The sequence below is a fragment of the Orbicella faveolata genome, unplaced genomic scaffold, assembly GCF_042242905.1.
Source record: "Orbicella faveolata isolate gen_17 unplaced genomic scaffold, um_ofav_v1 contig_46, whole genome shotgun sequence".
Classification (NCBI taxonomy): domain Eukaryota; kingdom Metazoa; phylum Cnidaria; class Anthozoa; order Scleractinia; family Merulinidae; genus Orbicella; species Orbicella faveolata.
In genome coordinates, this window is record NW_028301576.1 from 22,503,220 (window position 1) to 22,527,500 (window position 24,281).

General features: G+C 38.4%; 1 protein-coding gene across 1 annotated transcript in view; it reads left to right on the forward strand.

Moving 5' to 3' along the window:
* Positions 1-23,442: 23,442 nt before the first annotated feature.
* The window catches only part of LOC110040523 (uncharacterized), a 2,995-nt gene continuing 2,156 nt past the window's right edge, over positions 23,443-24,281 (forward strand). Inside the window, exons 1-2 of the mRNA XM_089277216.1 lie at positions 23,443-23,978; positions 24,231-24,281. The exon at positions 24,231-24,281 is cut by the window's right edge and continues 2,156 nt beyond it. Of these exons, the coding sequence (XP_089133342.1) occupies positions 23,681-23,978; positions 24,231-24,281 (349 nt within the window). The 5' untranslated portion in view covers positions 23,443-23,680. The remainder of the gene's footprint in view (positions 23,979-24,230) is intronic.

The following is a 24,281-nucleotide window of genomic DNA, read 5'->3' on the forward strand; positions in this document are numbered from 1 at the left end:
AACATTGATAACAATTTAAATTTTCACAATTACATATCTCTTATTTGCAAAAAAGTCAACAACCAGTTTAATGTAATGCTTAGGTTCAGAAACCTTATTTCCAAAGACATTTTAGTGAAACTGTATAAGGCCTACATACTCCTCATTTTGATTATTGTTCAACAGTTTGGCACTTTTGCAGTGCAAACAACAGGGACAAAATAGAAGCTCTTAACAAAAGGATTCTGAGATTCATTCTAAGCGATTTTGAATCGCCTTATAATGTGCTGCTAGACAGGGTAAACTGTCTCCAACTTCATGATCAACGCATCTGTAAATTCCTTACTACCTTGTACAAAAGTCCATTTTTCACTAGATATCCGGCCTATATGAGAAACATGTTCTCGTTCCGTTCTACTTCATACAACATGCGTGGAAACTATATACTGGAAATGCCCAAACCTAAAACTACAACTTTTGGTCTCCACTCCTTTACTTATCTGGCAACAAAAAAATGGAATTCTCTACCCAATTTTATAAGGTTATGTAACTTCTCAGACTTCAAAAAGCACATCAGTAAAACCAATTCATAAAACATGTAAATGACAATTTTATAATTAGTTAACATAAGTCAATTGTAAATATGTAAATAGCAATTTCTATTTTAATTTTTCGTTATCAAATATTTTGTTGCTCGGAAATATTAGCTTGTCAAGCTACTCTGAAATTCGAGCTTAAATAAAGTTTATGTATGTATGTGTGTATGTATGTGAAGGTGAATTAATCAACAGGACACGAGCGTGGGACAAAGAAAAATTCTGAGTCCCCAACAGGAATCGAACCCATGACCTCCCGAACACCGGGCGGGCGCTCTATCCACTGAGCTACGAGAACTCATGGAGAGCAAGGCCATTTAACTGAGTTCATATATGACAGGTGTCCTGAATACTGCTAGCTCATTACCGAGCTTAAAATTCACCATCTTTATTAACTTATCAAAGATATAATTATAAGTAATCAAATTTCTTTAGTTTATATTTTCTTTACAGAATACCGTGCACAGGCGCGTTATGTTGCTTTGTGCTTTTATTATTAGACCCTGTGTTATCCACACTTAAGTTGCTGCTAAAAATAAAATAGACGCCCCAAACGAAAACCAATGCACGACACATTGGCTCTTGAATGGTTTTGTTTCTCAAGAAATGCTTAATTTGCTTTTTTGATCGAGAAGCGCGTTTCACCTCGAGATGTTAAATTGATTTTCACTGCAGTTTAAACTAACAAAGTTTCGACTTCTCATTTTAGGGAGGAAAATTCATATTTTGGCGAAAAAAAAAGGTACCCCGTTTTTTCTACTAAGACCCCACTTTTTCCACTGAGACCCCGTGTTTTACACCAGCTCCGTGTTTTCCACAACCCGTGTTTTCTACAGACCCCGAGAACCCGTACCCCGTACCCCTGCCTCGCGTTTTCCATCTAGCCGGAAAAAAGGGAAAAGAGGACAAATTTAAACTAACTCCGCTGCCAAATGACAAGCAGAAACAGTTGACGATACTGAAACTTCCGAGATCACAAAGTACATCTCGGATACATCCTTTGATCCCTTCCACCTTTGCACGCTGGGGGTTAATTTTAACTACTAAACTACTAAACATTAAGTACTAAAAAGCAGTCACTTTAAAAAGAATACAAACATCAAAATCACAAACGAAACGGACTAGAGATCAAAATCTGAGACCGCTAGGTTCTAAATGTTTTGTGTAGCAAGGTTAAAGTTTTTTCATTTTAACATACAGGTATTCAAGCCCCAACAAGCTGGAGAATACTCCTCTAGGCAGATATTGAATCTCATTTGACGCCAAATCCCTGCGAAAAAAAATAATACTATAAATAAATAAATATACAAAATAAACAAAGTTCCTTTCTTATAATGCAAAGGTCGAAAATTTTATTTTTCTATAAGCATTTAACCGTTTGTAAATTGCCCGAACAATGTAAGATCATGGTGTTAGGACTGGACTGGCTAAACAACAACTACGCCAAGCACTTAGGAGCTCACGTGAGATGTACACGTAAGTGAGTCCCTGTCTTCTCTCTTGAACTTCCAAACTACAGCAGATACAAAACTGTTACGTAACGCATAATCACAATTCTACTAAAACAAACGACTAAGCGATTGCTGGTGGACAACTTCACCGAACAGGAACTAACGTATGAGGTCACGTAACGTTAGCTCGTGAGCGAGTGCCTGTCTCGTGTCGCGACCGTGCAAACTACTGATATAAACACTTAGATGTTGTTTCGAGTACAGAATGCAAAACGTCAATGGTCATTTGATATTGTCTGTGAAGAATGAGGGGATAGATTTTTCCCCTTCCCCGGGAAAGAAGCAAAGAATTTTAGCAGCCTGTGTGTAAAATATCGACCAAACGGCTCTGTATCTAGGTGAATTAACTTTTCTAGTCTCAAACTGAGTAGTCTCTTGTTACTTTGCATTTATCGTTCAGTTTCTAATCCTATGTAATGAAACATAGATACCCTAAAAGTGACCTCAAACTCCGAAGGGCCACACAGAGCAGGGTTGACAGTTTTTAAATTCCTGTCATTGCCAGAGGTAAATTGAATGCAAAAACCTCACACTAAGCCGATGAGAAGCAGGTTAGTTTGTCTGTCAACAAATGAAACGAGGGAAGGAAATCGAGACTCCTTGACCAATTGCCATTCAGTTGATTTGCCCTCTGTGTAAAAAAGACCTTATAATAAATGTTTCGTAAAAAACAAACGTTTTGGACCAAGAACCATCAAAGCAATCCTACTCCCCGTTCATGCATTAACACCCTTATAAATATACTTACAACAAGTACAAATACTGTTGTTTGGAAAATGCTCCTGTGGGGAGATGCTGAATTTTATTTGAGCCGAGATACCTGCAATCACATAAAATACATCATGCAGTTTATCCAAAGCTAATTAAAACAATTGCGGTTAGAGTATTTTAGCGCTGAAGTTCGTAGTCGCAAACTAAATCTCATTTGGTCAATTGCAATATGAACTGACCGGAGATGAGCCTCGATCATTTTCCTTCCTTGGCTGTATCGAAAACTTTTGTATTTTCAAAACTTCGCTAATGAATTACATTCACACCGTGTTAAAGCACGGCTTTTATTAGACAGGATGAAAATAAAAAGAGCTGATTTTCCATAAAATGACTTTTACGTCGCTTCCGGTTCGGAAATTTCAGGGTGGTCTGAGAATAGCCAACTCTGTCACGCATATTTTGCAAACGCGGACAGCACAAGAGGCTTAACAGCATCCACGAAAACATCCGAGCAACACGCGTGGTAACATTATCCGGCGAAGAACTGGGTACTATGTTTAAAAATAACTTGAGAGGGATTACTTTGAAGCTAAGGCCTATGAGGGAGATAAACTCCCCTACCATTCATCTAAGGCCTATAAGGGAGATAAACTCCCCTACTATTCATTTAAGGTCTATAAGGGAGATAAACTCCCCCACCATTCATCTAAGGCCTATAAGGGAGATAAACTCCCCTGCCATTCATCTAAGGCCTATAAGGGAGATAAACTCCCCTACCATTCATCTAAGGCCTATAAGGGAGATAAACTCCCCTACCATTCATCTAAGGTCTATAAGGGAGATAAACTCCCCCACCATTCATCTAAGGCCTATAAGGGAGATAAACTCCCCCACCATTCATCTAAGGTCTGTAGGGGAGATAAACTTCCCCACCATTCATCTAAGGTCTATAAGGGAGATTAACTTCTCTACCATTCATCTCTCTTGACGAATTTTAATTATGACGGTCCCTGTCAAAGCCTCCGGAAAATATTAATTTGTAATAACTAAAACACACGTACACATTAACAAGGAATGTATAGTCTTATTTATCTATGGCTTGTGTTTGGCAAAGGGAGAGAGAGGGAATACAGTGTTCGTCAACACAAGCATGCGCGCTGTGGTGAAGATAGCATGCTTTGTAAAGAAAAAGAAATGGAAAGCAAAGGTTGTTTGTTAGCTTGTTAGCTAGTAGTGACCAAGTATCAATACTGACGTCAGGTTTGGACAAAACCTAAATAATGTGGGATCTGCGACTTCGATCGATATCCGCCATCTTCAATTTCAATTCTTGTCTTAGTATACTACGAAATGGTCTCAGCACTGTAAATGATCCATTGGAATGGTCAAATGAAAAAATGAAACAAATTCCAAATTTGGCTAGAACAACCTGTCAAAACGCTACCATGGAAAAATGCACGTCAAAATATTACGTTCAACATCAATTTCCGTGAACAAAGGCATGTCGCAAAATTGCTCTCATATATATTTTAGATCAGGCAACCTGGTAATTGGTTCCCTTTGCTTAAAACTTATAAACGTTATAAAAGTTATCAAGGACTGAATACACCAGCATAGGACTGTAGAAAATGAATTGATCATTTATTTTGGCGTGTTTAATTAAACCAGTTTTCATGTAATTTTCCTCAGTCTCGTGCCCTTCCGCATATTTACTGCCTGATCGCATTTTGAACTGCTTACACAATGCAAGTGTAACAATTTCTCTTTCTCCCACAGTTTCAGTCGTGTGTCTACAACTCGATATAGGAAAAAGGAACTGTTTCCCTATTTCATAGACGAAGGAAGTAGTAAAACTAAAAGAGTAATCTCACTGTTATGAATTTTCTACCCTTGGGTTGACCTCCTCACAATGTCCGTATCGAGAAAAACTTTGCCGGATTGGAGGTATTGACTACGGCCACAGGCCGAAGGCTGAGGACAAAGTTTTTGTTTTGAATTTGCTAATCAAAATCGGCGAAGAAGGTTTTTTTTTTCTTCTCTCTCTCTCTCTCTCTTTAGAAACATGAGTAGGTATTTGTTGCTTATTTTCTCTTTACGTTTTTAATGCCTTAAATTAAATAAAAAAGCGATTTAATAGGCATTGTCCCTAAAAATAACACTTTATTCTTTGACCGTTGTAGAAAGATAATAAATTTTAAGGAATAAAACATTTCTATCACGTTTCTTATACCACCTACGTAGCAATTACCTACTCTTTGATACACGGACCTAAATTTTAAAATAAAATCCAGCTTTTGGCCAAATCCGAAGGTCAGTTAGATAAGGATAATTCCCCTTAAACCCCCATCAATCTGAAATATTTTTGGTCCTTTGCCAAGCTTAGTTTGAATAATATCCTGTTGTTAGCTTACAAGTAAACTCGACCTTAATCTGAACAGGTTTTTTTGAAGGTAGCCGGACTTTTTTTGCCTTTTAAAACCCTTCCCTTGGTTTTTTTACGACGTTTTTTCTGCAGAGAATGTGGGCGCTTTGAATAAAGAATTGCCTCCACCTTGTTTGACCTCAAATTTGTATGTTGAAACAAATTTATTTCAAAAAAATGTAATTTCGTTGCAAATACGCATTTCTGTAGCAAATACCACTTTCATGTTTCGCTGAAGAAATATCACGTTTTATTTTAAATACGAAAAACGGACAAAAAGTCTAACTTGAGAATATGAGAAGCGCAATTTACTTCTTTCCAAATCAGGCATCTTGGTCTATATTAAATTAAACAAACAATTAATTTTTCTGTTTTTGTGTGTTTTGAAGGGTTTTTGTGGAAAAAATCCATTTTTTTTAATCTCTCAGGGTTTTGTGCTAAGATACATCGCCTCGGAAAATTTGCAAAGGATTCAATTGCCCTGGCATGTTATTGCACATTCTGGACCTTTTTAATTCAAAGAAATAAGTCCGGAGGAAGCAAATACTCACTTACGTAGGAAATACGCACTAAGGATGATCGTCGAAGTTTGGACTTTTTATACGGCACAAGAGCAACTATTACAATAAGCATGACGGAAGTTCGAACGCCCTCAACACACGCATAAGCACGTTGGCATGCGCAGATTTGATAATTGCCTTTTTCCGGTTCCATACCTTCTCGATACAGTAAAACAAGAAGGCGGACTTTCGCTCATACTAATGCGCGCGATCACAGCAGCAAATTCTCACTTGACATAAGCATAAGCGCAAGCACAAGAAGCATAAGAACGTTTGTTCTTCTTGTGCTTACTCTTTTGCTTGTGTTGTGTGCGTCTTTACTGCCACGTGCTTGCACTAATGCTTGTGTTGTGGACGCCCCTGTTACTGTTATACTTATGCTTGTGCTTATGTTGTAGTCAAACCGGCTTTAACGTCCACTGTTTCGTTCCAAAACTAGACTTTTTCAGTTGGTCGAAGAAAACAAGAGGGAAAGTTGATCATAGTGATTTGATCAGAACTAACAATTTATAATCACAATACTGAGTCATATAAGTCTGCATTATGTGGGGATAACGACGGTGAAGTTTTTAATGTAAGGGTACAAAAGATTCAATGAGCAGTCAGCTCTGCATGCACTTAAGAAGTGCAAAACAACGTGAAATAAAATTCTAAGTGCTACTTTGCAGAGTAGCTTTATCAGCTTTTAATATCACCGAGCATATCCAACCATCACAACAGACAAATACCAAACTGCAACACTGGGAACTCAGTGTCCTTAATACGCATGTGAATGTGTACTAAATTGAGGGTAATTCACTGATTCGCCGGATTCAAAAACAGTCATAGACTCAACGAGCCTTTGATTCTGTTTGAAAATACCCGCTGTCCTTATATTTTCTGTACTGTTCAACGACGGTTAATGTTTCTGGAGCCACTGATCTCCATTTCAAACAGTGACGCTTAAACGAGAGAACACCTCTACATTGTACTAGAGCGCGTTTTAACTAAAATTAGTGACCAATGTTACGCTGCAAAATGTAACAACTAACGCAAAATGTAACATTAACGAGAAATGTAATAACTTTTGACGCAAAATGTAACAATTTGTTTGACGCGAATTGCAACAACTTTTCAACGCAAAATATGACAACTTCTTTAACACGAATTGTAACAACGCAAAATGTAACAACTCTTTCGATATATTATTACTAGTAGAGCTTACGTGACATTTCTAATCACTGTGTAAGTGTGGCTAAACTTGGCCACAACAACCCTTAGCATAGCTTTAGCCAATATTATCCTTTGATGGTCTAAACCTTATGAAGTATTTTTTTTTCGGATTCTAAATTAATAAACCGCTGTTCATGTTACTATCGATACTAATAGAGGTAAAGCGGGCAAGAGGAGCGAAGGCTCATTATATTCCCAAGTTCTTAGAATTGTGAGACGACAAGTTATGCAGAAGCGATTGTCAGATTAGGGGGATATGGCGGAAATGTAATGTCTTCCTTGCCACTGTTAATGCTACATACACACAGGAGGAGTTTCGAAAGCTTTATCTCTGGTACCTGAAGAATAGTTATTTAAACAACTTCTACTACTTACTTTCCCTTGCGTTTACTTACAGTGTAAATTTGCTTTCCCCACCATTAAACAAAATTCAAAAATTAACTTGAATTAGCAATTTAACAAGAGTAAAAGAGTTGTTCTACCGCTCTATACATTCTATGCACTAAAATATTTTAAGTCGAGTGAAAACGTTGACCTTCCGAAACCAAATGATTTTATCCAATAAAGTCAACTCTTTCCTGACGATCACTTCCCTTAAGCTACCACCTCCTGTAAGTGATCACTTTTTTGTTATAAGGTAGTGTACAAGCAGTTTTCTAAAGTCAGGTGACTTCTGACGCCTCCAACTGTAACTGTCAGGTAGTTGTATATTATTCGTACCTTCGTACATGTTTTGTATTTGCTGTTGTTTGCTTAGCGTTAGAAGATATAAAGTTCATGTCTGTCCGTAGAGCACGGACGGAGGGACACGGACCTGGTATGATTAACACGTTCTTTTAAAATTTTGAACAGGTCATATAACAGGTAGGTTTGTATAATTTGACTGACAGGGGTTGCTAAGCTTGAGAAGAACGATAATACAGTATCTGAATTTCGTCCTTTATACATTAAGAGCAGAGTTGTTACATTTTGCGTTGTTACATTTCGTGTTGAAGAGGTTGTCATATTTTGAGTTAAAAAGTTGTTGTAATTCGCGCCAAAGAAATTGTTACATTTTGTGTCAAAAGTTGTTACAATTCGAGCTAATATTACATTATGGGTCAAAAGTTGTTACATCTCGCGTTGTTACATTTTGCGTTAGTTGTTTCATTTTTACGGCGTAACACCGCCATCATTAATTCAACGATTAAACCATCCAATGATTAATGTCAATCAAATGAAATCTCCCGATAAGAATACTTATCTCCAACGCTTAAATGTTTATTATACCGTCCCTAGTTTTCTTTTCGACAAAAATGTCAAAGCTAACAAATGAACGGAACGCAATAATTTAAGTATAATTTATATTTATAATTAACATATCAAGAATTCAACGATGAACGGCAAACATTTTTTTGAAATGTTCCCTAATTTCCACATACATGGTTCTTAAGATAAGGGATATTTGATAAAGTGCATGGTACCTTAAAGTTCGGGAAAATGCTGTAATATTGCTTTGTATTCGCAATGCTAGTTGACCAATGATCATGCGTGAAACTCAGAAGAAGCAAAGTGTTAATTGCAAACTTCATGCTTACAAGATATTGTGTCAAAAAAATACCGATTACTCACAACAACCTAAACCAACGCGCTTCTCGTAATCCTTACCTAGCCGCTCCAACTAAAACACATGGTCTTTCCAATTTAGTTTCAAGCCCCTTGAACTTAAAAGTAACCTCTGCGTGTTTCCGAATCAAGCCTATGTAGGCCAAAGCCATTGTCTCCACAGCTCAGTATCGTGCCCGACTAAGGTAAAAATGACCTCTATTTGACTGACTAACAATACAATAACCTAGACTAATGCGCTTGTCGTAATCTTTACCGAGCCGCTCTAACTCGATGGCAAGATCGCTGCAATTTAGTTTCAAGGCCATTTAACTTAAAAATAACCTCTGCGTGTTTCAGAATCACCCATGTTCGTCAAAATCAATGTCTCCGCGGCTCAATAAAGTGCGTGTAAGTCCAAAACGACCTCTACTTTATTAAGAATACAATAACCTAGACCAACGCGCTTGTCGTAATATACACCGAGCCTTTACAGGCAATCCTTTCTTTGTCTTAATTTAGTTTCAAGCCATAGAACTCAAAAATAACCTCTGCGCTATTCAAAATCAGCATTATGTATCTCAAAGTCAGGGTCCCCACAGTTCAGTATCAAGCCCGGCTAAAGTCAAAACGACCCCTTAGCTACCTAGCTACTTTACTGACTAAGGATACAATAACCTAGATCTAGACTAGCTATAACACGCTTGTCGTAATCTTTACCGATTGGCTCTCACTATTTTGCAAATTAATTTCAACCCCCTTGAATTTGAAAATAACCTCAGTCTCCGTGTTTTAGATTCTAGCTTATTCAGGTCTAAATGAATGTCTCCGCAGCTGCCCGTCTGACTCCAAAACAACCTCTATTTTGTTCACTAAGAATGCAATTACCTACACCAACACGCTTGGAATCTTTACTGAGCCGCTCTGATAGAAAGGCAAGGGCCTTGCAATTTAGTTTCAAGCCCATTGAACTCAAAAATATCATCTGCGTTATTCAGAATTGAGCCTATGTAAGTCAAAATCAATGTCTCCACAGCTCAGTATCAAGCCGGTGTAAAGTAAACACGACCCATCCTGACTTTAATGACTAAGAAAACAATAACCTTGACCAACGCGCTTCTCGTAATCTTCTCGTAATCTTCTTTAATACGGTAACCTAGAGTAATGCGCTTGTCGTAGTCTTTACCGAGCCGCTCTAACTCGATGGTAAGATCTCTGCAATTAAGTTTCAAGGCCATTTAACTTAAAAATAACCTCTGCGTGTTTCAGAATCAAGTCTATGTAGGTCCGGTCATAATCATTGTCTTGGCAGCTCAGTTTCAAGTCCGTGTAAGGCCAAAACGACTCCTATTTTCCTGATTAAGAATACGATAACCAGTACGTAGATCAACGCGCTTGTCGTAATCTTTCCCGAACTGCTCTAACTGAAAGGCAAAGTCTTTGCAAATTAGTTTCAAGCCCCTGGAAGTTCAAATAAACTCTTCGTTATTCAGAATTGCGCCTGCAGCAGTATGTGGGTCAAAATCAATGTTTTCTTAAATGGCCATAAGAGCAACAAACCCGAAGTTTCCATTTCGCCCCTTTATTGCTTTATCTTTTTCCTCAAAGCATCAGTAAATTTGACACATTCTTGACTGATCACTTGTCAACGAAGTAAGCTACGCAATAAAATATGATAACAGGGAGAAAATGGGCAAAGGTATGAAATTCGATAAGTTAACTTCATCTCTCCCCTTTCGAAAGAACCAACACATTTTCCTCCTCCAAAAGCCGTTTATTTCCAGCGATTAAAGACGGAGTTTCCCAATCTAAGTGTAGAAACGAGGAAATAACAGTTACATATTTTTATTCCGAACAAATATAGAGCAATAGAGCACAACTAACCTTAAACTACTTTGAGCAGCAAATACCTCGGCAATTACGCATGTTTGGTTGAAAATACTTACCCTCCATATTTGCTACGTAGCAAATACCCACTTTTGGTAACAAATACCCACCCCTCCGTATTTGCGACTGTAGCAAATACGCAATAGTGGTAGCAAATACCTACCATACGTATTTGCTACCGTATCAAATACCTGCTAATGTAGCAAATACCTATACCTGGTAAGTAATTGCTACCGTAGCAAATACGCAGTTAGCGTAGCAAATACCCACGCCTTTTTAACTCTCTCTCTCTCTCTCTCTCTCTCTCTCTCTCTCTCTCTCTCTCTCTCTCTCTCTCTCTCTCTCTCTCTCTCTCTCTTTTTCATTTTACAAAACTGCCAATACTAAAATGGCGGAAATACGCAGAAAAAAAAAAAAAAAAGAAAAAACCATTCAGTTGCCCGCGCATAGTCAAGAAGGTCATTGAAAGCGGGTAAATCATTTTTTCCTTTAAGTTTCAATGTAATAGAACTTCCAAAACTAACGGCCAAGGATTTTAAAATCGAAAAAAAATAAGGTAAATCTTTGGTCTTTACAGAAACCGGGGCTACGAGACGATGAAAGCTAATCAGGTACGCGGCAGAACTGAAACAATAGATACCAATATTTTCAAATCCAGCCAATCAAATGTCCCATTCACAGCAATGAAATCTTAACTTGTTCATCGTGATGCTTAAGCAGCTACGGTGTCTGTTAATAAATTGTCAAGCTCAAGCCCTTAGTACTTTCGCGTTAGGAAATATTGTGTTACTTTATTTTAGATTTTACATTAACAAGCGTGGTAAACTCATTAGGTTGACTGTTTTCCACTGTGAATGTACGGCCACACAAAATATCATTTTACGGTTGTCGTCTAAAATCGTAGACTATCATATGGGTCTCTCCCACAAGGACTGGGAACTACCAAACTAACGAATTTGATTGGCTGAAATCGATATCGAAAGCGGTCTAGATTTTCCCATATAGACCGACATCTAGACCGAGAATGTTTTGCAGTGAAAAAGTTGCAATCTAAAATGCAAAATCATTGTCTATATTTTCTTCTTAAATTATTTATTTATGGAAGCGCCAAAAGGCATGATGAGAAAAAAAAGAAAAGACGACAAGAAAACTTTGGCAGAATTTTAAAATTCAGCTCATCGCCGTTCACAAGCAAAATGCCAGTTAGCACAAGCCAGTTTTGACGTGTTTTTACAGAATCAATTCCGCTCCTGTTGTCTGTGTTTCTATTTTTATGCAGCTTTCGCTTATCCACTAAGCAGTTCACGGAAAACAATCGCGTTGACCGTCTTCGACAGCTGTACATTTCAGAGTTTGAGCTCCCTTTCTGGGTTATCAGTGTATTGAAATAACATCTTAATGGAGAATTCAAACGAGTTTTTTTTTTTCTTTTCCTCGTAGTACTGTCAAAGCCTCAGCGTGCAAAATCACTTAGGCAAAAACAAACGACAATAGCGCCATGCATAGGAACCTCACCTGATGAAAAAAATCGAAGATATTTCGAACAAATTAAACAATTTAGGTTACAAGTCCATTTTTGTATCAAGTTAACTTTTCATTTCTCCTACTTGAAGTCTGCTCTCCGCTCCTTTCAGTTACATCGAAAATAATACCTTTCCAATTCGTTCATACTTCCGAACCTGTACACATACGAAACTGCTTAGAGACCTTTTGAAGGGTTTCTTTTCAACGGTTAAATTGACAATTTAAGCGACTCTGTATAAATCACTTTAGCATCACAACAAACAAGTTGAGATTTCATTGTTTTGTATTTATTCTGACCCCTGGTCTGACAGATGTCACGACCTCAAAATAATAATAAAAGAAAACCCGCTCTCATTTCTGTTTTAAGTGGTGTCCTCAAGGGGTCACTGCATAAAGCACAAGCCGCGCCCGCATTATTCACAAGCGGGTCAGCTTCCCCCGCGAAGGGGTTGGCGGGGGGGGGGGGGGATCGTCAGTATATACATATTCCCTAATGGTAATGATAACTTTATTTTTACACAGTACATCCTTCAGCAAAGATTATACAATGATAAAAGATCAACTAATTATTTTTAACTAAACTAACTAACCTAAACTACCTACTAAAAGATGCTTTACAACAAGGCCGTGTTAAAAAAAAAAAAAATTCAAAACTGTGGTGACGCATGTTAAGTTTAAAATCATGTAAAGATGTTGTTGCACGAACGTCATCGGATATACTGTTCCCCAACCTGGCTCCGCTGTAGGAGAAACTCTTCTTCAAATAATTGGTGCGGGGCTGCGGAAGAGCCAATTTATTTCCAGTATTCCGATATGATGTTATGTCGTTTCAAAACACAAATTTAGAACTCCTTGCTTACTCTAGAATTCCATGTTTAAGATCAGAACAGGGTCTACACAAGCATACACGTCGAGTTTTCTTGTCTTCAGCTACAGGTAGCTATCATACCCATTTCTTTGAAAACGTATCACTTTTAATTTCTGCAAACGCCGGTAGAACGACGTGTGCATAGCATGGGTTTCTTCTGTACGCGCCAGCTATACATTTATATAGCATGGGCTCTTTCCTAATTTGGCTTACATTTTAGAAGTTTATTCCCATTTTTGTGTTTTGCGTGCGTAGTTTTATTTATATAAAAATATTGTTTTCAGGGTGAGGCTGAATATTTTTACTTTCCTGCCTATTTTGTGCCGAAAATATTCTTGTGAACATTCTTAGAAAGAAACAAATATATATATATACATGAATACATTCTTAGATACAAAGTGGAATTTGCTGACACAACGTCAGATTATCTGTCCAATCATGCCTTTTATGTCGATAGGTAATTTTGGAGCAAAACTGCAGGTAACTGAGTGTGATATGACACATCGGAGTAAATGTGCAGAAATGCTTTAGCAACGAACGCACGGCTAGCGTTGCTTTTGACGTTTTTTGGCTAGTCAGTTTGCCTTTTAGAGAAAGGACTGAATCTATTCGGTTTAATTAAAACAAATTTTTGATTTTATTACAAGTTAGTTCAAAGGGCAAATAACCAAAATCAACGATTCAGCTTGCTCTATTCGCGGTCCAATATCCTCTATGTATTGGACCGTGCATTGTCCCGAATGATGGCGCGCGACTGCGATCTTCTGGTAGTTTTATGGCTTACGTTTATGAAAGACCTTGTTTTCACATAACAGATTCCTTTTCTTTTCCATCCAACTCTCTAGCTTACCCTTTTGATTTATTTAACATCACACGTGACTGATTCGCTTACTTCAATCACAAATGTCCTCTTGCTTGCGATTTTTTTGGTACGTGTCCGTGGCACATTTCTTTGAACATTTTCGGTCGTGAAATAAATATCGTATTAACCATGCTTGTTCGGGACCGTTTTTGGAAGATATCGGGCCTCGGTCTTGTTTCAGTGTACGAACCTCGCTGCGCTCGGTCCGTACCGTCAAGACCTCGGGCCTATATTCTCACAGTACGGCCCTCGCGCTTGGTTAATTACAAATTTTCAACACAAAATTATGTTTTCAATATCTTTAGCTCGGGTTTATTCTCATAACATTCTTAAAATTTCGAAATTTTCAGCTTCGATATTCTTGAGTCACTTGATTGCATGTAAAGTATCACTTTTCAACACACTTTAATAGAACGAGTATAAATTGCGTTGGCTCTTAATGATTTGTTTGCATAGTGCGTAATTTTATTTACTCTGCATACACGTTGCACCTAAAACGTAACATTAGTAGACTCGACTTCTGAGTCGACAGGTGTCGAATTGTGACGGCTCGACGACGACAATTTTACCCTCTCCCCCCTCCCCAGCCCAATCGCATATCCTTTCCAGTGAGAGAAGTTCATTCACGATTAGATTTCCGGTGAGTTTTATAAACTATCCAAACTGCCCATTACTCCACGGATCATTATTTGGGAAGGTGATAAAGTTCATTGTTCGAGTAATTTGAAACAATTTGTTACAAAATTGATCCTTACGAAGCCACTGACCGAATGTAGAAATACTGGCTAACTAAACTACTCCGCCACCAACCAGCAAAATATACAAAAATTTTACTAATCTACTAGGATGGCTTCAACAAGCCCTTTAGTTTTAACAACCGACAAACACACAAGTTGCCTGAACAATTAAGGTCTGGGAGAAAAAATGTGTCCAATTAGCCTATAGTTCGTATAGTGTGATCGTCCGTGTGAATGTCGTTCTGAAAAGAACTGTTGTTGGTGACTGACGTTTCGACAACCTGAGCGGAAGTCATCTTCAGAATCAAATGAATAGTGTTTGTCAGTCGATGATGTTATAAGTCTGGTCCGTCGAACGTGGTTGGCCAGTATGGCCATGATGGTAAAGTTTGTCATCAGTCATTGGTGGGTTTCGATCCGTCTATTGTTAGTCAAATAGGTCGGTTTTTGGTCCGTGTATTGTTAAGTCGGTCTGTTAGAAGTCCGTTTGTCGGTTTCGTTTCTGTCGTGGATAAGTCGTTTGTAAGGCGCCGGTAGTTGTTGGCATCTCTTAAGAGGCGTTTGTTCTAGGTTAATGTACCAGCTTTCCAGAGTCAGTCGTTGAAAATAGTTTGTACTGTAGGTTAAGCACTGAGCAGAGTCCCAGTCAATGTTGTGGTTTGTCAGTTGATGATGTACAGCAATGTGATTGTTGGCATCACCATTTCTCGTGGCTCGTTTGTGTCCAGTCAGTCTCGTGTTGAGGTTTCTGCCTATGCTGGACATAACCAGCAAAAATAAAAATTGCTTGACCTATAGCCTAAGAGAATTCATAACAGGCGAAATTTTTAACTGAAATCTAACTAATAGCCTAAGAAAACACGACACTGGCATTTAAAATAGCAATAGGCTTTACTGACAAATGATAAAGAGCGTTGGATCTTATGATTCTTTTTAAACCCATTATAAAAACTTTTCGGTTGATTTTTTGTTGATTTCTTTGTAAGAAATAATCACTCTAGAGTTTTGCGTCCACGTTAAATGATCTGAAGACATCAATGACCATGGCAGTTATATACATAAGTTAAGCAGCTGCAAAATTAACACCTGAACTTTCTCCGCAGCTCAAATATATGATATTTCATATATTCATTTGCATTCTTCACCATCTACGGGTATATTACAAACTTACAATGTTACCAGCTCCCAGTTGGCTTGATAGCTGAGTTGCGCACTGCAACGGTATATGTACAAATGTAGATGTATTGCAGAGGTCATTGGTTCGAATCCAGTTCAAACCCAATTTTTTTTTCAGACTTTAATTTCACAGCTGGGTAAGTTGTGTATATAACTGTGATACTCACTAATTTCTTCATATCCTTCTTCGCAGTCCAAATGCCAAATCTTTCATGTATTGATTTGCACGTTAAATAATCATTACCAATTCGACCCTAGCATGTGTTACAGGATCTTTAATTTTTGATGATCACACGTTTTAGAAGAGAAGAGAATCATTTGTGGCTTTATCCAAGGGACCGTCAGCATTTGTGTTTATTGTCTCGATTTCGATACGGCGTTCGAAAATCAATGAAGCCCGCATGCCAATGCCAGTGGTATTTCTAAGATGGAAGCAACTAATTGTGGCCTTGATAGCCGGTTACCATCTTCATGACTAATACATGCTCATTTCCACTTGGATTTATAAGGTACTTTGGTGCACATCGTTATTAAGCAGATCGCAAATGGCCGTATTTACTTAGAAAAAGGTGTTACACGTCCAACTAGCCTTAGCTTTAGTTAGGTACGAGAGGCATGATAGTCCATAAAGCTCATGTGTTGACGAATCGACCTTTTGTGACAGTGACCGTGCTGGCTGGACCGTACAAAATTACCGATCCGTGCAGAAAGGAAGCTTAGCAAACTCCATTGCGATACATTTGCTTCGCAAATGTAGAACAAAACATTGTATGAGTGAAATAATATTTTACCTGACTCTGCAGACCATCTACGAGAACCCGAACATCTCTTCAGCTAAACAAGTAAAAACAGCGACGAATTGCACTAAAAACGTGCGGAGCCATGTCCTTTACACAGTTTATTCACGTTTAGTTCGACTGTTTTACTACCTGGACGTATTATACATCTGAGACGTATAATAAGACTGTTTTATACGTCGTACACATTGCCTAATTTCATGTCGCCCGGGAGACTGGCGCTAACGGATTTGTGCGGACAAAATGACAATGGCGTCCGCTGTGGTAGACGAATTAAGTACATCGCAGAAAGTAAAGAGTTTCCATTTTTGGCAGTGGTAGTGTTCAAGGAGATATTGTAAGAGTTCCTGGAAAAGCGGTGGTGAATACTATACGTTAACAGAACTAGCCTCAGAAAGAAAAGAGGTTGTCGATGCTTATTTGTATGTTCTTGGCCAAGCAAAACATGAAGTTAATTTTAATGGCCATGTCATTTGCACGAAACACTGGGCAGCAGGAAGCAGAACAGATATCGAAGACCTGCCGACTATAAAATTTACCACGTGTGGAGTCGAGCACTGAAACTGTGATGCAACACTTTGTACGAATTCGTTGAGAGCAAATAGTAAGTTGACTTACTACCGTTTCAGTGAAGTCGCTAATTGTCTAGAGAAACGCCACGCATACAGTAAAATTCTGAATAAAGGCGTGCATTTCAAACGAGATCTCGTTTGTTCTGCCCACTGGACTATTACAACAAGGAGGGATATAAATAAACTTCCAGATTTGCCATGTAGTAACAGTTATCTTGAAAAGAAAATTACTAAGAAAACAACATCAAGTGCAAAAACCGGAGTCGACCAAACGTGCTCTTACAAGGCAGCCAAACGAGAGAGTAAAAAGGAGGAGACTGGGTTATAAAAAGGAAGATAACCCTCTGATTGTAAAGTGTTAAGAGAGGAAATTGAGGATCTAAAAGAGACACTGAAAGTGAAAACAGAACAGGTAAATATAATGTTTACATGGTGAATTGAGCTCACTTAAAGCGGAGAAAGAAGCCTATGCCAAACAACTGAAACAATTTGGTCAAAGCAACCAAAAGTCTGCATTCTCCTATGCTTGTTTGAAATTGTATCCACAACAATTTCTGTACATGATTGGATTATCATTAAATGACTTTGACTGTCTTTTTGAGTGTGTCCTGCCCTGTATTTGTCTATCCTAATTATGAAAATGGACAAAGAAAGCGAACAAAGAGGACAGAACTAATGTACTATCTAAAAATATACAACACACCCTCCATCTAGGAATAATGGGATTTATGACAAATACAAGTGACTCTACTCAGTCCAGAATTTTTAGTGCCTGGGCGGTTTTTTCTTTTTCTTTTTCTTTTCTTGTTTTTTTTTTTTTTTTTTTTTTTTTTTTTGTACCGTTTTCGATCCAATAGACCTCAGCCCTTTACCTGGAGGGATTTTAGGATACTGTACTTCTGGGTGATTGGACTGAAAACTGGATCTCTTCCTAAGAGAATCATGACATCAGCGGTGCAACATTTAGTTCTTTAAAGAACCACGACACTGGCAAAACTGGCATATGGATCACACCATATGGTAGCTTGGTCATGTGTACTGATACATACCCAGGGTCGGTTACGGATAGTGATTTAACTTCAGACAGTGGTTTTCTTGACATGATAAAGGAAAAAGACACCACAGTTTTGACCGACAAGGGATTTGGAATTGAGGATCTCTGTCACTCAAAGTGACTTCTACACAATCGCTCACTACTCAAATGTAATGAGGAGAGTGACATGAGCAGAAACTTTGATGTGACGACTCTAGGAATTTACAATGAGAATTACATAGGTAGAATGAGGGAGTGTTCTATACTGGCATGTTGACCAAAAAGCATATGTGACATTCTTTGTTGTGTTTACAAGGTTTTGCCCATATTGCGAACATGTTGTTTGCCCCGATCGGTCCCAAAGAGGCAGATCAACAACAAGGTTCGCATTAGCCATTCCCATTTGGCATTTAATCACTGTGCTCATATCATGCATGTCTTAACCTTCGGACGTACAAGGTGGGAGGGAAGGGGTAAGCCTAGGCCTTGGCGCCAAGTTAGAATTTAAAGATATTGCAATTGACCTATTATTATTATTTAGTATTATTTAGTAATATTTAGTATGACCTATTATTATTTATTGACCTATTGTTATTTAGTATTTAAGAAGTCGATCCATATACCTAACAGGCATCGAGACCTTACTAAAGCTTTGGAAAGTTTGAAAAAGTTAGGAGTAGGAGTTGGAACTATGTGAATTAAATTCAACAATTATTATTTAAAACATTGATCGGTATACTTACAGGTATCGTAGGTACGGTAAACCGGAGAAAACATTTTCTGTTAAATTCTGAATATTGTTTTCCTGTAGGTTTCTGAGATAGATAGAGAAACAAGTTAAAAAATATGTAGCATCAATATGGGGCTCAAGAGTACACACTGAGTTTTCATTACTGAGTAGTAAAGTAAACTAGTATTAAACTATTTGTTTAAATTACACGCCATTCTTTAACAGTGTTCCAGCCGTGCTGTACTGTGCAGCAAGTTCAGGGCCACCACCTAACTGGCAAATAGTTTTGATGTGTTTTTAGGTGTGTTGGTTGTTTATCGCTAAGTTGGAAAGGACATTCCTCCAGATCTTAGCATATTTTGTTTAGATCAGAGTAACATCGAGGAAATGACAAGGATATACGACGCTTTTATTTTATTTATTTTATGTATTTTATTTCATTTTTTTTTACGTCTACATAGCCTATATATATAGTAATTAAAAGTAAACCAAACCCTTAATGAGGGGATGTGAGCGTTCGTAACTTGGGGTCCCTATCGTCGAAAACTGCCCCACGTAAATAGCCAATCAAATTCTAGGATTCGATATTCGGGAAATGCTGAGGAGATTGAGGAAAAGAAAATGTACTCCTTATTTGTTGTTTTAACAAACAATACGCCGGATATACTGTAAGTTGCGCAGTATTTGTTTTGAGGAAAGTATCCGCATGTATTTTTGAAATAAGGGATTAATTATTCCATTATAATGTCATTTTCAAGTATGTCGACTTTTTAAAATACATTCTGGATCATCGGAAAATCGTACCAATCGCATAAGGCGCCTGCAAAAGACGAAAACAACACAAACGAAACCATTAACGTGCCACTTATTTGATTCACACCAAACACATGTTCCCGTCAGACAAGTCAAGGTTTGAGTCATTGAGTTCGACCATTGTTGCTCTGCTGTCTCCGTCCGTATACTAACCGTGCATTACTAGCTTATATTTTGCACATTCTCATGAAGGTATATGGTGAGATTGCGAAGTATAGTGAAATAATACACGAGTATATTTAATATATATGCGTCAACACACGGATACATTGTATATCTTGAGCGCAACGCTTTACGAATGAAGAATAAACGATTTCGCTACCTTTTGCAACTCAAATTAAGAACGACGCAATCATTTTACTTATATTTCGCCGAGCATTCTAAGACGGATCAACAACTGATTTTACGGCCGTCACCATCTCGTTGGAGCTTCACTATATACATTTTCGGTCTTAAAGGCCTTTTATAAAAGTCCATCAGCTTACGAGGTTGTGTGGCTCACTTAAGGGGAACAAACGAAACTTTTGTATTCTTAATCTCTGACTCAGTATTTCAAAGTATCGTAGTGATGTATGATAGCAAGGATAGAACGGTAGCTCTCATTTTGTAAATCGAAATTTAAATTTGCTTCTAATACCCTGCTTTTAGTCGCTATCTTGGATTTCTAAATGAATGCTATTTTTTGGCCTAGACATATGTTTGGAAAAATTTGTATCTTAGATATTATTTCAATATTGCTGAGGATAATTCGAGCTCTGATGACTTCATAAATTACATTGCAGTGACACCATTTTGTTTTCTACTTTGTGTATTCAACCTCTATTTCAATTATCTGAAAAAAAACTAAATTACCATCAAGGTGTTCCACATCATACTACTAGAAAAACGCCTTTTTGTTAAAGCAATAGAACACGTTTTCCATCTTTACATAGCCTCATCTAAACACAAGGAGGGTTCGGAGAATTCGAGACGGTTATGCAAACCCGAGACGTAGTCGAGGGCTTGTATAACTTTCGAGAATTCTCTCAAACCCTGAGTGATTAGATGAGCCTATCTAAACACGGAAAAAGTGTTCTATTGCTTTTATAAAATAATTTTTAAAAAATACGCGCGAAGCTAAAACGCCACAACCCTGTTTACACACTCTCGTCTAAACACACCTATCGACCAATGAGAGCGCGCGTAGTAGCTCACTAATTTTATAAACTGTTAACCAATATATCATAAATCAGAGTAGCTACATACACTTTAGTCTAGAGCTCGTTTGAGTACAGAAACGCCAAGATCGTAAAATATCGTTTTTCGCCGCTCTCACTTGCATTTTTCATCTATAACTTCCCAAACTCACTCGCAATTCATCAAGTTTAAACACGATAAATCATGACCATGAAGGTGTCTGGAAATCTGATCTTCATTAGCAGATATTTTTACGATTTTAATTTTGGGTTTCCTCTTAAAATTAGTTTTAGTCTCGATTAAGAAGATATATCAAACGCTCACGACCGTGTTTTCAAACACCTCAAAAATACTCAGCTACTAATGTTGTATTTTCAACTGCCTTCTCTGTGCCGACATCTTTCCACATTGCCGCTAATAATTTGCTCTTGCAACAGCTTCTGGCTAGAGTTTCCCTCCTCTGGCGCAGTCAATCTACCAGCGCAGCTCATCCACACTATGGCACTTCTTCCAGTATAGCTGACACAACTGACACATAAGTGCCTCCGTATCTCTTCAGATACTGTCCACTCCTCCCCAATTCTCGCCATATCTTGGAAGTAAATTTCACTGCATTGGAGATGCTGAACTGATATCAATTTCCCCATACCAGAGAAGGAAGGGATGGTTTCACGGCGTGTGGTTGTGTCTACGTCAATGAGGGCTTTCATGGGCTTGTCAGCGCCTTGGTCGAGTTGCTTCTGCAAGCTGGTAATAACTAAAGAAATTTCATTACTCTGAACTTTGCCTCTTCTTCACGCAGCACTTTCCAAGGTTTCAGCTATGACCAAGCAGAAAGACAAGCTATCAGTGTCAGAGTAGATGATGCACTTGTCTCCCACGTGACGAGTACGGCAAGAGAACCATACGCGTATCAGCCTCTTCGTGGTTATACGGTATCCCTGGAACTGGTTCGCAATTGGCAATTGGCAATTCGAGGGAATTGCCAATGTCAGGACTGTTTGCGGTGATACTGAAAAGCTTGTGCCATGACTTTGCAGTATAGGCAGGAAGTATATTGCTGTATATCAGAGGTAGACACGCGATACCCGTTGAACCCTACGTCTAGACGCCTGCCACCTGAGCTACCACACTGAGAGAGTTTTGCTTTGCTGTTTTTCGCGGATGTCCACAGGGATCGGCAGGAGACCAAGAAAGTGGACTAATACCTGACTAAGAGGATAGGCGAAGTCAAAATTCAAGTCAATCTGACTAACCTGTCCGAGACGTGCCATCAGAGGGATACATCATGATCAAAACGAAAAGGAAATTCTAGATCCCTATTGGGAACCTTACGCCTTCAAATCCTAAAAGACTTCAACTTGGCTTTCCTCAGTAGATCAAATTAATCTAAAGTAGGATTAGAAGAGAAATGGTTCGCTACAAAGTCATTTACGGCCTTCTTTCTGTTGCTCTTGCCCTGCAGTAAGTCATCACCTACTTCTGTTGCCACTTCGATACCCGTGAACACGCCCGTGAACACGCCCGTGAACACTGTCTATTGTTTCCATGGACTGGTCAATACATCCTCAAGTAGATCCACCAGCTTTTTTACAGCTTTGATGTCTTCTTTAATGCTTGCTGGAGCCAACTCCTCGTGGATGTGGGTTTGTGATGAGGTAATAGCCAAATGTTTGAAAGAAGCTTCCTATACACAACACGCCTTGTATCGTTTACATCTGACTCGCGGCAAATTAAAAGTAAACTCGATGTAGCCTCCTTCTGTCCAGCAGTCGCAATTAATAGTGTTCTCAATGACGAGGAGCCGCAGACGCTAAAATTTTTGCGCGGCACATCAAAGAAATTTGTAGTTTTAAGACAAATTCCTAAAATATTTTGCCTGGTGAGCTGAGCTGAAGGTGTTAAAGCACCGGGGATCCCTAAACCACATGCCGATAGAGATGACACGCAGATCTTTCATTGAATTAATTACCGGTATGACAAAACAGACCACGTTGTGAAACATAATCATACAAATGCGTATTTCAGAGGAACGTTCTTTTCTTGGGTGACAACCTTTTCCCTGTGTCCGGCGCTAGCGAGAGCACATTTCTCACATCGCGTTGGGAGTGAGGTTGTGAATAATAATTTTCTCGACTAATTTTTCCACGAGGCTCTGATTTTTTTTTTCTCATACTACGATAATTCCCGGCAGTCTGTGGTGCAGAGACTGGATAAACGAAAATAACGAAATAGACGCAAACACTGACTTCACGGCTTCCATTTTCGAAGTCAAGTTGAAGCATTCTTCTTAGGGGGAAATACCGTCGCTTAAAACAGAATGTGTGGCTATCAAGAATTATAACTCTGATAACGCGTAGCTATGACTTGTTCTTAATTCCAAAATTTCGCCCAACTAAATACCAGTAATATGCCCATATTACTGTAATATACCAGTAATGTGCCAATAATGGCACAAAAACGGACAATAATTTTCATGCTCTGGCTATTGTTACAATATAGAAAATGAAAAGTAGATCAAAAGGGAGCATTTCTACCCAAGAGGGATGTTAACAAAGTTAAGACGACCGCGTGACTGTTAAATTGTTACTCTCAGGTATATTTTACCCACGTTGTTACAGAGTTAATATAACTGCGTGACTGTTAGATAATTTGCAACTCTCAGGTATATTCTGCCCACGTTGTTACAAAGTTAATATGACGGCGTGACTTTTAGATAATTTGTAACTCTCAAGTATATTCTACCCACGTTGTTACAAAGTTAATATGACGGCGTGACTTTTAACCCTTTTTACAGTTTCCGGCGCCATATTGGATTTGTAACCGCGCAAACATGATAGCGAGGTTAGTGTTGAGTCGCGTTGCGAGTTTTAGGGAGATTATAGTGAAACGTGGCAGCGCTCTGTTGTTTTCATCAAGATATTTCGACAATGAACGACACTTTCCCGACGCAGGATACTCCTCCTTCCTCTTCGAAAAGAAGAGGAAGACACTGTGCCGCTTTTAGCTGTGCTAATAGCTATTATGACGCAAAAGGCAATCCAACAGCTCTCCACGTCTTCTCGTTTCCGAAGGACGTTCAGCGGCGAAACAGATGGTGCAATTTCATGAAGCGCCAGCATGGAAAGGACGGATTCTTCGTCACAAAATCAACTTTTTTGTGCTCGGAACATTTCAAAAAAGAAGACATCCGAAAAACGTTGGCAGGTCGCTGGAAATTAGTGAAAGGTTTGTAATGTTTGTTCGGTTGTTTTGTTGTTGCTTGGATACTGAAAGAAAGCCCTTTGTCGGAGTGCCAGCTTTGGTTTTGATTTCGGTCGTGTAGTGTTTATACTGTGACTTTTTAATAAACAGTTGATATTTATATTTCTATGTGCACTGTGGTCTTAAACGATATTTTGTGAACTGAATGTAAAATTTTAATAATATAATATAATAATATTATTTTTAAAAAAATGTTTTTTTTATTATTATATGTAGGGGCAGAACCATCTCAATTTAACTGGTCAGTACTAAAAAAACCACGGAAAC